This window comes from Amblyomma maculatum, chromosome 4 (assembly GCF_055883805.1).
Source record: "Amblyomma maculatum isolate TAMU_Amacu chromosome 4, ASM5588380v1, whole genome shotgun sequence".
Lineage (NCBI taxonomy): Eukaryota > Metazoa > Arthropoda > Arachnida > Ixodida > Ixodidae > Amblyomma > Amblyomma maculatum.
In genome coordinates, this window is record NC_139347.1 from 131,695,009 (window position 1) to 131,710,055 (window position 15,047).

Genomic DNA, 15,047 nt, shown 5'->3' on the forward strand with positions numbered 1-15,047 from the left:
CTCTGGTCACCGCAAAGTGAACATGAGGGGCTGTATTCGCCTGGATACCATTGTGCTAGCTTATACGGATTAAAGCACGTGTTTGAAGTTTTCTAAGTAGTGTTTGTTGTGATTTGCTGAATGTACAGGGGGGGGGGCTCCGGATATTTCAGTCTGTTGTTTTTATACCAATTCGTAATTCCTCTGTACGTAGGGTCTCTCTCGCGAGCCAATCTTAGTTGGGGGTAACACACCTCCCGGCCTACGACGAATCCTCGGGCATACTGGTGCACCGCCTCGTTTCCAGGATGACCCGCGTGTGCGGAGACCCACAAAATTTTGATCGAACTTGCGTTTTTAGAGTAATCAAAAGATTTCAAAATTTTGGCTGCTGGTTGATGAATTCTACCTTTTGAGAAATTTCTAATGGCTGTTTTTGAGTCGCTAAAAATGTATTTGGAGTCCGTCGCTACAATCGCCAAAGCTACAGCCGCCTCTTCTTCGTACTTCGTTTATCGTCGCTGAATTTTGTAAGCGATACTTGTGGTCGACTAGTGCCAGGGCATAGGCTCCCTTATTCCCGTATTCTGCTGCGTCCACATATGTCGTATTTGGTAGACTGGAATAGTATTTCTCTAATGACTGGGCTCTTGCTACCCGACGCTGCAGGTGAAACTCCGGGTGCATGTTCCTAGGTAGTGGAGGGTCTACCAGTATTTTGTGTATTGGACGGGGAACCGACGTTACCTATGAGTGTCTGCCCTCGTAGTGTATGTCGGTCTTTTGCAGTATATCTGTCTTCCGGTCGATGTTGCGGTCAACCGCTCGTACTGCGCCGTGAGGTGTGCTTCGATCATTTCTTCTAGTGTGTTATGTATCCCCAGTTGCATGAGTTTCTCGGTAGCCGTGCAAATGGGAAGACCGAGTGCTGTTTTGAAGGACTGCCGAATAATGGAATCGATCGCTTCTCTTTCCTTGGCCTGTAGGAATAAGTAGGGCGCGAAAAGTTCTCATGAACTGTGTCATTCAAATCACGCGCGCTTATAACAGGTCACATGACACAAGAAACAATTACTACAGTGTGGCCAAGGTGTGGCTTTAGTGAACAAATTACGAACGCTACAAACAACAAAAAATATGCAAAGAAACTGATGCAATAAGGAAAAAATACTCGCAACGGTTTCTTTCACGTGACGTACATGTGTTATTGACCTTGCGCACGTGTCGTCTGCTACAGCACTTTCTAAACGCTTTTAAAGAACTAATATTATGTTTTTACCATGCGTGTAACTTATAATATGCCCGCAGGGCGTTATAGCAACATTCTGATATGAGTAATACTTCTTACAATTGGTTGATTATTATCGAGAAAACGCCGAGAAACCGAAAGAAACCCTCATGGCACATGCCAACCACGCGCTGTTCACGATGTACAGGATCGACAGAGGTAAATTTAAAATTTTGGCGAGTTGGTATGTATTCATTTTGACAAACATTGCATCAAAGACGGCATATATAACGGAAAAGGTAGAACCCCTCTATACTAGTTAATATTGCAACTATGCCGACTACTTATATAAATCCATAGAACGCCATGAATTCGTCAGCATACTATTTTTTTTTTTTTACTCAAGTGTCACATTTACTTGACGAAGACTGATCGGAGCAAATAGCGATTGGCCTATATTAGCGTATACATTGCTTTCTTTCTTGTATTTATTTCTCTATTTTCGGACGCTGTGCATGAGACTTTGTGTATATATTCGGATATCACCTCTAACTTTCTCGTTATATACTTCTATGCCTGTCCTGATGTTTTAGTGCTGTGGGATGATTCTTTCCTTCTAGGCTACGCGGCAACGCCGCTACGCCGGCTACGCGCTTTGGGAGGTGACGAAAACAGAACCGGAAGTCCGTGTTGTTTAGCCTCCGGACAAAATGGCGGCAATGAGCAACGCAAGCAGCAGCTGTGTGCGCGTAGAAACCAACTGACGATGTGTGTGTGCGCTAGTCGTGTCGGCCTCGCGTCGGTAAGTAGAGAACGAGGAACCGTGGACCGAGTGGCGGCATGAGTGGCCCGCCATGCGAGGCCCCGAGACGGCCTCAGCGCCTCAAGCGGGCCAGTCCGGTGCCGCGCGCGTCGCCTCTGGTGCAGAAGCTGCGCGCGAGGTTCGAGCCGGCGGACGGCGCACGAGCACCGCCGAACGGGACGGGGAAAGGATGGCCCGAATCCGGAGGCGCGGCCCGTGAGCACAACCGGACGCCGTCTGTGCTGCAGAGGGCCCGCCACTACGAGCGCTACTCGGTCCGACCGTGCGCGAATGGAGTCGACACGCACGTGAGACCCGCCATGCTGTCGCCCCAACAAGGCGCCTCGCCACCGGTGAAACCCCCGAGGACATTCGCGCACGATGTGTACGCCGAAATGAAGAAGCAGATGAAGCCAAACCCCCTGTATGGTAGGGTGCCACATAGGCGGGGTACCGTGCCTTCCCTGGATGATTCGGCCATCGCCCACGACTACGACGAGGTGTGCGTTGGCGAATCGTCGGACGTCGAAGGCAGGCTTCGCCGCAGTCGCAGCGACGAGCACATTTACGCCCAGCCCGGTGCTCTACGCACCCGTGACCAGCCGCGTGAACTGCATTACATGGTTAGTATCTGCGTCCCTTCGCTGGGGGAATGAACTCTGGTGGCAAACGCTTGTTCGATTTGGCTGCACCGATTCCGCAAAAATTATGCGGCATGCATCAGCGCTTCAGGGAGTTCATGTGCTGATTAGTACGAGTCAAGAGCAGGCGTGGTTGTTTGTTAGTCAAATTGCTGCGAGCTGCCTGTGTTCACGAATTGCCCGAACGGCGTGAATGTCAGCTAACCCCATGAATTTAATGTTTTCCTGATCATGTTTGTTGCAGGAATCGCACACACACACACAGTTTTTAAAGGAATGGACACTGAATGTCTGAAGGTCCCTTTAAAGTAATCGTTAACCATTGCCGTTAAGTTACACCATGAACTATGCATATACTTGACTGAATTTGTTATTTTCGAATCGCAGCATTTACATACCCGAGTCAACCAGTTCCATCTGTGTTTGCTTGTTTGACTTGAGATTCCCTTCTGCCAGAAAAATTCAATGTGATCCCCAATGAACACACCTGTCATTGCTTCACCAAGACAGGATAGCGGTAAAAGACACAGTGGGCTTGTGAGCTGTCAGTGCATGTTAGAGAGCACCACATGCTCAAAAAATTCTCCGGAACGCACCACTGCAGTATCTCTTTATTTCTTGCTGCTTTTTTCACTTTCTGCTCTGCCTTCCCTCTGCGGATGGTTAAAATGTCTATTCACCAAGATGCTGGCTACCTTCTTGCCACACTTCCACCGCAGTGAGTGTAAGGCAGCGAAGAACTCGTGCTGCACAGGTTTACATAATTAAGGTAGGAGTTCTATCGACACTGGAAAAATGAGATTGCTGCCCTCCTTGAACTGATGCAGCCCAGTCAAAAGGACTCTCTATCCAGCCTTGAATATATGTATCTCCCAGAGGGCCTGATGACAGTGAACGGCATTGGAGTCGTTGAAGCTGAGTAGCTCTGCTGTCATCTGCATTTAGAATCATTGCAATTGACGAACGCTGAAGACAGATGAAGTCGATTCTACTCTCACTCACACGCTGTGATGGTGCAGTGGTTAGGGCACTCCATTTCTGTGCTCAAAGATGCGGGATCAAATCCTGGCTACGGTGGCCACTTTTCTAGAGAGGTGAAAAGCAGGGCACCCCTGTGCGGTGTGATGTAAGTCCACGTTGAAGAACTTCAGGCGGTCGAAATTTCTGGAACCCTCCACTCTGGTGTCCCTCATATTCTGAGTCACTTTCGGACGTTATGCCCCATACACTAAACCAAGCCTCTATTATGAGAACGAAGTTTCTTGTAGCAATAAAAAAGGTCACAAAATGAAACATCTGTCGGTAGTACCCAATCTTGCCTGTAGACTAATTGCCATGCAGGGGCTTTTACATCCAAGCAATTCTTTCACACCTCACGTTACTAGTCTGAATCAAGTAATGAGAAGGGATTTTTTCCGTCACCAACGCTGCCGAAAAGAGACAGAGCACTCATTTTTACTAGCAACAAATATTAGGTAGAGTGGTTGTCTTGGGTGTGCTTTAAGGCTAGATTCAAGACACAGGGTCTGATTGAATTAGATCCTATGCCAGCAAACTTTCCAATCTGCTCCCATACGCACTTGGCTAAGTGGTGTATTCACCATGATAAGTTTGCCACATATATTGTGCTCAAGCCGAATTCCTCATCACTGCTATCAGACAGAGTTGCTGTCAGCCTTTCTAGCAGTGTTCACAACTGTTGATAATCCTAGCTGTTTGCATTTCCGTTCTGTTCAAAATCGCTATTGTCTTATTCACATTGATTTTGAGCCTACCTTTGTATTTGCTTCATTTACACCTTTATTTGATTTGCTCTCTTGTGCTGCTATCTCCAGAGTTACTCATACCATATCACCAGGAAATTGCAGATCTTATCCATTACCTTCTGTACTTTGCCCTTCACAAGCCACCACTCCAATGACACATGTGAACAGGTTGTAATTGACGGTGAAGAGATTGTTTTTGCTTTTTCTGACACCCCGTGTGACTCGGCTATCCTGCTAAGGACTGTATATTTAGTTATTACAGGTAATATCCTTCCTGTCAGGATCGAGATAAGAATTTAGATGCAAATGAAGTGCAAAAGACGACAATGCAAATGTAATATACCCAAAAACAAAAACACTTTTTGTTCAATGCTAAATTGAGCCCTTCTGATAAAGAAAACATAACAGGTGTGCGGGCTACACATAAAAAGAAAGCTTTACAAAACAGTACAACAAAATGTACGACAACATGGTAACACTGCATGGGCACTTAACGCGTAAAGTGCATCATGCAGGAAACGTAAACATTTATATAATACCAGGAAGGAACAGAGCTACACATATGGTTAGCAGTACGTGCTCAAAAAGCTTGTTCCACTATTTCATAAGGAGAGGAAAAAGTAATGCTAAAAGCGCTGCTTATAAAACTTGGGCTTTATCACGTGACTGTTGTGTTTAACCCGAGTCGTAGATGCTGTGATTTTGCCTATGGTTTACAACCTTTTTATCCTTGTTTTTATGCTTCTAATCCGTCAACCTGCCTGATAAGCACAAAAACTTGGATGGATCTATCCATGTCGTAAAAGAAAGAAAACAGAAGAGCCTCCAGCAGTCACATGAGTGTTGCAGAAAACTTGTCAGAATTTCCATGTTTTTTACACAAAAAAGGTGTGGAATTTTTTTGCACAACCACACAGTCATGGCAGCGGTACCTCCAGTAATGTCAACCGTTTGGCTTACTGAGCTAGGACAGGTTTCCCACAGTAGCTGCCACTCCTGACTGCTTGGCACATGCTCAAGAGTTGCCACAGTAAGGAATACGGGAGTAATTACTCATTGACGCCCACCCTAGGAAAGCTATTTTGTAGTTAAAGAAAAATTCGGCCTGAATTATGAATTCGAATTATTGATGAATTTGCCCTTGCTCTACCATCAGTTTTGCTGACCGTCCTGGTTAGCTCAGTTGGTAGAGTGACTGCACCGGAAAGGCAGTGGTCCCATGTTTAATCCCCAGACCAGGACGAATTTTTTTGTAACTGCGAAGTTTCTGAGAAAGCTGCATAGCATTTTTTTTTGCAGCCGTATGGCTGCGCTTAGGGGAATGTCGATGAGTAATTACTTTTTAATTACAAATCCACTCCACCTTGAGGGATTCCCCTAAATATTCAGCCTATAGTAAGGAATACACTGAACGCTTATATATCCCCCCTTCCCCCCCCCCCCCCCCTCCCAGCTATATTGTAAAAATTGTAAAAGCAAATGTTTTCATTTTTGTCTGGCCAAGTGGCTTGTCAGCTTAAGGCAATGCATTTTTGTTGTGTTACATAATTCTGAGCAATGTAATGGGGCCTGTGTTACATACACTGTGTGCTACAATCACGTTTGGGCTGAAACTGCAGTCAGAAAATAAGTTGTTTTGCTAAAATGAGGCACTGTTTGGAACTTTGCTCATACGTTGTAGCATTTCAGTTCTTGACGGCTGCCCATTTCACCCGAACAGTGCAGTTGTTTTGTGTGGTTACATTGGCTTGGTTAGAAGTTCGGAAATTAAGAAAAGTGTAACAGGCAGCTACTTGAAATGGAGGCATGCAAAACATGGGTAAGCATAGTGTGCACAATGTGTAAGCTTGCTTCTTAGGTGTTAGTGATTCCAAGGAACTTCCAAAATATATTGATGAACATGTATATATATATATATATATATATATATATATATATATATATATATATATATATATATATGTTTACTAATACAAGTACTGTATTTCTAGATTAAGCTCTGCGATAACGGCCAACTAATCTGCTATGTACTCTCAAGTGCAGTTTTTGTCCAGACGGCACCTTTGGGACTACACTGCGCAACAAGTGAGGGAGGTCTTGAATCTGTGATACTTCCACCATACCAGTTATATTTTCTGTTATTAATGTAATGAGTGAGTGACTTTTGCAAGCTCAGTAGTTAGATGGCTAGCCATCTAGCCTGACTAGTATCAGCTTACAGCTTAGATTGCTTTCAAGTGAGGTTTAATGAGCCAGTGTTCAGCAGCCTTGTGCTGGGCACTCTTATCACTGCTGTGATTATGTACAGCGACTTTCTGTAGCCTTAAATCAAATTGGGCAAATTTTTATTCAGCTTATATCTTCTCCTTCTTTTCTGACCACTCAGTGATTGCATTTTTTTCTGTTTATCCTTTTTCATTTCTTTTGTCTTACCCGATTATTTTCATCATGCAATTGCTTTTCCTTTTTTTCTCTTTGTTAAAGGATCTTGTAAGTACTGGCTTATCTTATTGTCGAACACTGTTTCACTGTCTTTTCTCTTTGTTCTGAACTCTACTGTTACTCTGATGACAGGGACTTGCACTCAAAAAAAGCTTGTTATTACATCCTTTCATGCTATCTGTTATGCTATCAGCAGAGTAGCCATGCAGCTGTTAACTAAAATAGATAACTGGCGACGTGGCTGTGGTTATAGTCAGTTGGTCTTGTTGGGGCTAGCATTGTTGCATGCCGCAAGTGCGTGCTGTCTGATGACTGTTTCTTGCCAGAGAGATAATGTTATGTATACATTGAGGGGCTGCATTCACATTGTTGAGCAAATATAAATATAAAAAGCAAGTATACCATACAAAGATTACATAAAGTTCATACTGTGTAAACTGAGAGCTAATTGGTAGTTTTCATGCAACAGTGAACTGACCAAAGAGCTGTACCTACTTACGCTGATTATCGAGGCATAGAGGTCATCATTGAGCACGGTTTATTGAAGTAATATTGTATCTGGTTCATATTGCACACACACATCTCAAGCACGACTTCAGTGCTGGAACAGGATAGGCATACTGCAAAATAACGAGCGAGTGCTCACCTAAAATTTGAAGGTAATCATAAAATATTGGAAGATGAGTGTTTTTTTGGTCCAGGCGTGAAAATTAAGAATGGGCAAGTGGTGGAGTGGGCCCTTAATCGGCCTTATGGTCGATTAATAAATTCAAGATTGCTGCCAGCTGCTCTTTCCTGGCGACAGTGAATTGAGTGCATTGTTGAAACAAAACAGTCTACGCTGCAGCAATCCATGATGTGACTGAATCCGACTCCCCTTGATCGGCAGTAAGCGTTGCGGAGATAATGTACACTGGGTGCTTAATGCGTCTTTTAGCTACTGACAGACATGGGACATAGTAAAAAATCTCAAGGAAAGGAGGTGCGGGCACTTTGTTCAGTTTATTTGACCATCAGTGGATTTATGTTATGAAAGGTGTGGAGACAGGCTGACACCCAACCACATCATACTATTATGCGCAATGCTAAAGGAGAAAGCTTCAGTCCATTTTATACTAAATGGATTCGATTCCACCTTAGCTTGCTGTGTTGAGAAAACACCTTTGTTTTCTTTTCGTGTTTTAATGCATTTTTAAAGGGAGCAAGGATCCTAATAAAGTTTAAAAGTTGATGTTGTAGAATATTATTTTATATCTCTTTAACAATGCACCAGAATTAGTCCTGTGTATGGTGCATGGTGGCCTTAGTTGCTTATGTGCCATAAAATCCAAACGGTGATTAGGGCAGGAGTGTCAAACTTGTATTGCTATGCGCACCACATTGAAAAACTTGCTGCTGGCTAGATGCTGGGAAATAAAAATAAGGTGGGTTTGGGGGATCACTCACAGTGGTCATTTCTTTTTTGTGGAGAGTGCACATGGTGTGGTACACACAAGAGAGAACGATTGAAATAAAAAAAAACAGCCTGATGAGGAAGTGGCTTCATTTTGGGATTGCATAATTTATCTGTCGCTTCCGATCATGCTGCTGGCTTGAGGTTTGGCTATGTCTAGCAGCGACAACGGAAGAAATATCCACTGTTAGATGTTCTGTGGAGATGATTCGACAGCGGGTCTAACATGGTTGTCTGTCATCCTGGAAGAGCAGGCTTGGTGTTGTAATATGTCGCTTGTTTGGAGCTCAGTAAGCTTCACTTCCAGCTCGAGATCCACTTGCGCTGCAAAGGATAAAGAGTAAATTTCCCACGGTTTGACGAGGCTAGGGCTTGTTCAAAACTGCATTTTGAAATTTTTTCTTGAGATTGCACACTAAATATGTAAAAACTTTGCAAGATTCTTCGGCAGCATGCTCTTATTAGCGGTGAGTTGAGAAATGGACCAGCTCATTCGTTCTTATTATGCACTGACAGTATAGAAATTTGGCCTGCTCGCTCATTTTCATCATAAATTTCTTGTTTTTCCTAACATGTTAGGTGCTGACTTATTTCTGTGAGAAATGCAAGTGTACCAAGTCACTTCTCATCTGAAACGTCAGCAGACTCCTTATCTTTTTTTTTTTTCAGAAAGTTGTCAATTGCTTTCCAAATGTCAAAAAAAAAAGCAAATGTTTTGAGCACTTTCCTGTGATTCAACCAGTACACATCTGTCGGATACATGATCTCTCCATGATTGCGTTCTTTCTCTTTTAACAATGGGTGAGCATTCTTGAGATATGACTCCACCGAATACAAACTCAGTGGCAGATTTTGCATTCAGTTTCATGCTGCCTAGTGCTCTTTAGTGGCAGATGCTGGGTACCACCACAAACTGTTTAATGGCCATCGCCCTGCATGCAGTCATCTGTATGTATGGCACCCTGCCTCCCTTTGTTGTGGCCATTATGGCATTGTTGTGGCACACAATAAATGACGCATTTTCACTGCATGGCCTGCTTGCCTGGGCTGTGTCCCGTTCAGTGGCATTTTGGATGTCCTGTCAGGGGTTGACTAGGCTTGGGATCTAGTTTCGTACATCCTTCTCAAGAAGCTCTTTTTTTGTGAATTCCAGCCGCTGTTGATAAAATCAGCCCCCCCCCCACCCCGCCCTCCATGCTGGTTGTACAGGTAATGGAAATCATCGACACGTGGCAATGGCAGTGCAGCTTGTGTTTCACCTCTTGATCAATGACAAACGCTCTGCTGATAAGGAAGAACCGCAGTGCGGACGTTTTTTACCCACCCTTCAGCTGGCTATGGTGAAATCAAATTCAAAGAAACAATAAAGAGAGTACTCAGCATGAAAGTGAAATGGACTACCAGTACTGCTAACACTTTTGTCCCATCATGCTTTATAATCGTCGAACATGTTTTAGAGCTTTAGCTCTTATTTCTCTCAACACAGTAAGTTTGGCGAGTTAGTTTTTGACATCGCTCTTTGTGGCACAGAGATGATGACACACAACACAGTACTGACCGACAAGTAAATTCCATTGGATGGCCAGCAGGCTTTTTACTCCTACTGGTAACCAGAAAGGAAACAGCAGAAAACAAAAACATGCACAGAAGGGTCAGACGCCACCAGTTAGCTGACATTTGTTGAATTTCACACTCAAGGGACACTTCGAAAACTTTTTAACTCCAAACAGTCCAAAAAGCCAGCTATGTTGAATGGGTTGTTGTGTGACAGTATTGTCATCAAGTACCCCATACTTGGAATAGGTCTGATGGAGACAGTCACTATCCTCGATGCAAATGTCAGGTGTCTCGTATGGGTCATAAAGTACATGTCGTGTGTTTGGAATGTCATGCTCTTATTGGGTACCAAATGCTTCGGCAAACACTCAAGAATTCATAAAAATAGCTTGTTCAAAATAGGCATATTTGCAGGAGAAAACTCAACTGTGGTGAACACAATTTACTGCTAAACTTTTGACTGTACAGCTAATTAACTAACACTCACTAATGAACTTTTAACATATTTGGCAGTTAGTGCCAGTAAGGACTTTGTAACCTTGGCAAGATGATGCCATATCAGTTTTTAAACTGATGCCATGTGAAAAATTTCAGCACATTTTTTTTTCCATGGAACTGGAACTAAATGCATTAAACTTGCACAAAGCTGGATGCAGATTCAACGTCGGCTAATGCCGTGTTGCAGTGCTGCCACACTCAGTAAGAACCACATTCAAACTGCAAACATAATTGTGTCACATCATGTACATTATGCACAAACTGTGCCTTCGTTTGGTTTGGATGTGGTGATATTTAGTAGTAGTCAGGTAAATTGATTTTAAATTGGTGATGAATAATTGGGAATAGGTATTGCAATTGGTCAAACTTAGAGCTGTTCTGAAATGATGAAGCTTGCATGCCTGCAGAGTTCAGTTGAAGAATACAAGCGATGGTATCTATAAAATATGAATCTAGAAGCCAATCACTGAACTCTGCCAAATTTGTTATAATTAGCTGCTTTATGTAGGTCCCATGCTGTCTTTGCATGTTGAGTAATTGGTCGTACTACTAGTACTATTTTATCTGCTAGGCTTTCAACTTCTGGGGGTGCACTGTACAGTCTTCACCTAAGGCCTCGTAGAATGTTGTTTGCCCTACTGCACATCTCATTTATTTGCACGTTCCATCTCAAGTCTGGAGTAAATATTAGACCTGAATATTTATGTCCTGTTACTCTTCTAAATTTATATACTCCAATGCAATATTTATAGTTCAGGGTCACCTTCCTTTCTATGGTCATGCAAACCGATTTTCCTGGGCTTGTAGCCATATATCAGTTCAGTTGCAAATTGCAAATTACGAGCGCTGCGACGGAGAGCAACAGTATTTAATCTGTGTTCTTCGAATAAACGTTCAGTTGATAGTAGCGCCTGTCCTTGTCATTACTCTCTCGTTGTTGCTCTCCGTCGCAGCGCTCGTAATTTGCAATCATGTACCAACTAGCTCAACTTTCCGTATTACTGCAATCAGTTCAGTTCAGTCGCGTCCGACTCTTCGTGACCCTATGGACCATATCACGCCACGCTTTCCGGTCGCTCACTATTTTCCTAACATCACATAACTTCATCTGCAGCGCCTCGAGAAGGCCATCTAACCATCGCGTTCGCTGCCTACCCCTTGTCCGGTGACCCTCAACCTTTCCCAACATCAAATCTTTCTCCAGCGACTCTTCTCTTCTCATCAGATGACCAAAGTAGCTGAGCTTTAACTTTAGAATTTGACCCTCCAATGAGCAGTCAGTGATATATCGGCAGCCATATATCACTGTTTGGTAATTTCTGTAAATTGAAGTTGAGGTCTAACTGGCTGGTCACTAAGAGATTCTGCCTGGTTATATATGGTGCAGGCATCTGCAACAAATAAAACAAGAACAGCAATATCAGTATGCAAACCATTATTAAATAAGGGAAATAAAAGGGGCCTGAATACTCTGGCTCGAGGTGCTAGGTGCTCCACATAAGACTGACTTGGAACTCAGTTTACTTTCATCTATTTTGACATTCTGCCGACGAGAATGAAGGTATGATGTAAATCACTTAGTAGTGTTAACATTTTTAAATGTCTTGTTAATTTTGATGTGAGTTCAGGATGAGCTGCTTTATCAAATGCTTTCATGAAACCTAAAAAAGATTAGGTTGTTGTGTCCTCGGCAGTTTATTGTTTGTGGATGTGAGCAATTTGAACAATCTATGTTACTGGGAACCAGCCCTTACGAAACTGGTGTTGCATACGGGACAATATAAGTTTGAAGGTAATTTGGCAGACGTTGACTGACTATGTTTAAGCAGTTTTAGAGATGTGCTTGCAGGAGATGGGCCCTTTGTTACTTACATCAGGTTAAGTCATGTTTTTGTGAACTGGAATTACTTTGGCTTGTTTCCAGGCTGTGACAAATGTGCATTGGGTAAGTGACGATTGAAATATTCTTGTGTGATTTTTAGTGACCCACATTGCATACCTTTCAAAAATATTATTCAGGGTATTGTCTGGACCGGGGATTTCTTGATTGTAATGCGCAGAAGAAGATTCAGGACTCGTTTCTCATTGATAGCAGTGCAAGACGCTAACAGGTGATGGGAGGAGTAATACGAATTGGGGCATGTACCGTCATCTGTGGTGAAAATGGCGAAGATGAAATTGAAGTGTTTGGTGCAACCTTAAGTCCCCCTTTCATTCTCAGTTTTGTTTTTTGTTCTTTTTTTTTTAGGGTTTCCATAGCTGCATGATTTGCCATCTTTGCTTCGATCCTATGATAAGGCTATTAATTCATGTCTCGTGTTCTCAAGTGCCGCCAGGTTATCAGCATTTTGATCTCAAGAACACGCCTTTCATTTCCCTCCTAATCCTCTGCTTGATATGAATCCTCTGGTAATCCAGGGACTTTTTCCTTCTGCATTTTTCGTATGCATTAGGTATAAATTGTGTAATACAATACTTAATCGTCTTGGCAAAGAAATGCCGAAAATCATCACTTCACCATTTGACTCAAAGCTAGATATGCACTTGTCACATAACCTTTCAATGCAATCCAAGCCACTAATATCATCAGCAGCTTGAAAATTTAGGTACTTGTTAGTTGAGCCTCGGATCCTTCCTGCATTATTTATGCTGACTATTTTGAAACCAAAATGTTCACTTTGAGTGTGTTAATCATTTTCACTTGATGATTCCCAGCCTGTACCCTTCCTCATGTTCTTCATTCAGCTTTCAAATGCGTTTAACTTGTATCAAAAACTAGCTTTACGATAGCTTTTTCTTTCTTCCCTGTACTCATTTAGAGAAATCCTCACTGCTGCTTTCAGTTTGAAGTATTTCTACAGCATTTTAATTTATTCCTGTAGTCTGCAGCCCTTGGTATGACTGAATGAGTTTCTTACCTAATTTGTGAATTCTTTTGATGGAACTCGCCTCTACAGTAATACTAAAGATCTTGCATTTACTTTACTTACTGGGGGCTTCCTTGTTCTTGGGCTCACTTTCTAAGTGTCTCCTAATAATAAGATTACTTCAATAGGAACAATTATCTATTTCATTTGCATGTTTGAGAAAACTACATGTCTCAGCACTGCAGCCTGCCATCGTCATTTCGAAATCTGCTACCCTGTTGCGGGGTTCGTCAAAAGTTTGTAACAGTTTCGATTGCAGAAAGTCATTTCTGCATATATTGATTTAAATATCATTGATATAGATTAATATGGGTTATATATAGTATAGAGTATAAATATAAATACAGAATATAGATTAAATACAGCGAGCTGTTCCAGCACTGATCAGCAAGACTCTGGAATTTCAATTCTAGATAATATATCAAGACTTGATCGTAGATAAAGAAGACTACATCTTGGTGGCGCTCGAACAAATAATTTTGATTCTGTGTTTTCACAATGATATCTGGGTTCAACATTTTTAGTTTACAATGAAGGAGTGGATGCGGCATAGTGCCAAATGCTTTTCGAAAATTTAAAAATGTGCAGTCTTCCCTTCGTTGTGGACTTGTTCATGGTAAAATTTAACAAGTTGTCTAGTATGGGATAAACCATTGTGGAGCCAACTCAGTATTTTATCAGCATATCAACAAGTCATTGTTTACCAGGTCATTTTGTCAGTGTTAGGAATGCTGCCCCAGTTGCTGTAACCTGTGCCATTGCATTAAACTGGCTACATGCTGCTGCAAGTGGGAAATCATTGATGAAATTTCACAAAAGCTGTGTCAAAATACTATTCCAGCAACCTAGAGCAGAATAAAAATGCGAAGAGGCTGCCAGCAAATGTGCACAGGCATGGCTCCTCCCCCCAGTATGGGATGAGGAGCTGACCAGGAGAAACCAACTGCATCGCGTTTCACTTTCTAATCTTTTGCCGCCTACTCTTAGTGCACAGTATGCACGTTTCCGAGGTTTCAGACGTGGTCCATACCGATAGCTCGACTGCAGTGGCCTAAATCATGCTCACTGTAACAGTACCGTCAGCGTCCAAACTTCCTGCTTGTTTGTGCAGTAGAGACACGTTAATTCTAACTTTCAGTGTATAACATGGGCTCGTAACAGTAGCAGTCCTAGCTAAATTGAGCCACGTGTTTATGTTACACTACAAAGAAGCCCGAGTCTCTTCATTGCAGGCACTTAAAGGGTAAAAGCCAAATACACGGTAAGTGTATGGCTATGCCAAACTCGTGAATGGAGGAAAATAGGACTGCGCACATGGAACAGGGCACTTCATTGCAAGAGGCACAGCCATGTTGGACTATGAGAAACCTGTGCCATGCTGTGGAAAGGTGATGGCATGTCCGTGGTCTGGCTCAAGCAGCAGAAACAAGGCGGCTGCTTGCAACCTGGAGTTGCGCTTTGACCGGCTGCCCTTTTTACTCGCCCTGGCTTTCCCTAACCGAGTCCCTTCAAATGAAGCATATTTGAAAGCACTAACATTAAAATGCAGAAGTGCTGTCATGTGCCTATTCTCAAATCTAGGCCAGTGTGATATCAAAAAAAAAAATAACTGAAATGGTTGCTTCTAAGTGCTTTTCACAAATTTGCATAGAAAAATTTGGGCTACTGCTTGCAATACAAATTTTAACTAACTTTTCCTTTTAAAATAAGTAAATTTGGTCGTATAAAAAAAAAAGGGCTGATGTGGCTCAGAC

The 15,047-nt window shown here is 42.6% G+C and overlaps 1 protein-coding gene across 3 annotated transcripts in view; it reads left to right on the forward strand.

Moving 5' to 3' along the window:
* The first annotated feature begins 1,887 nt into the window (after positions 1 to 1,887).
* The window catches only part of LOC146192599 (DENN domain-containing protein 2D-like), a 72,970-nt gene continuing 59,810 nt past the window's right edge, over positions 1,888 to 15,047 (forward strand). For 2 of the 3 annotated variants that reach the window (XR_014706766.1, XR_014706765.1), the window contains exon 1: positions 1,888 to 2,632. Coding sequence is in view for 1 of the 3 variants with exons in the window: in XM_084602496.1 (XP_084458622.1) it covers positions 2,048 to 2,632 (585 nt within the window). In the remaining 2 variants the exon portion in view is untranslated. The remainder of the gene's footprint in view (positions 2,633 to 15,047) is intronic. The other variant, XM_084602496.1, reaches the window with a different exon arrangement.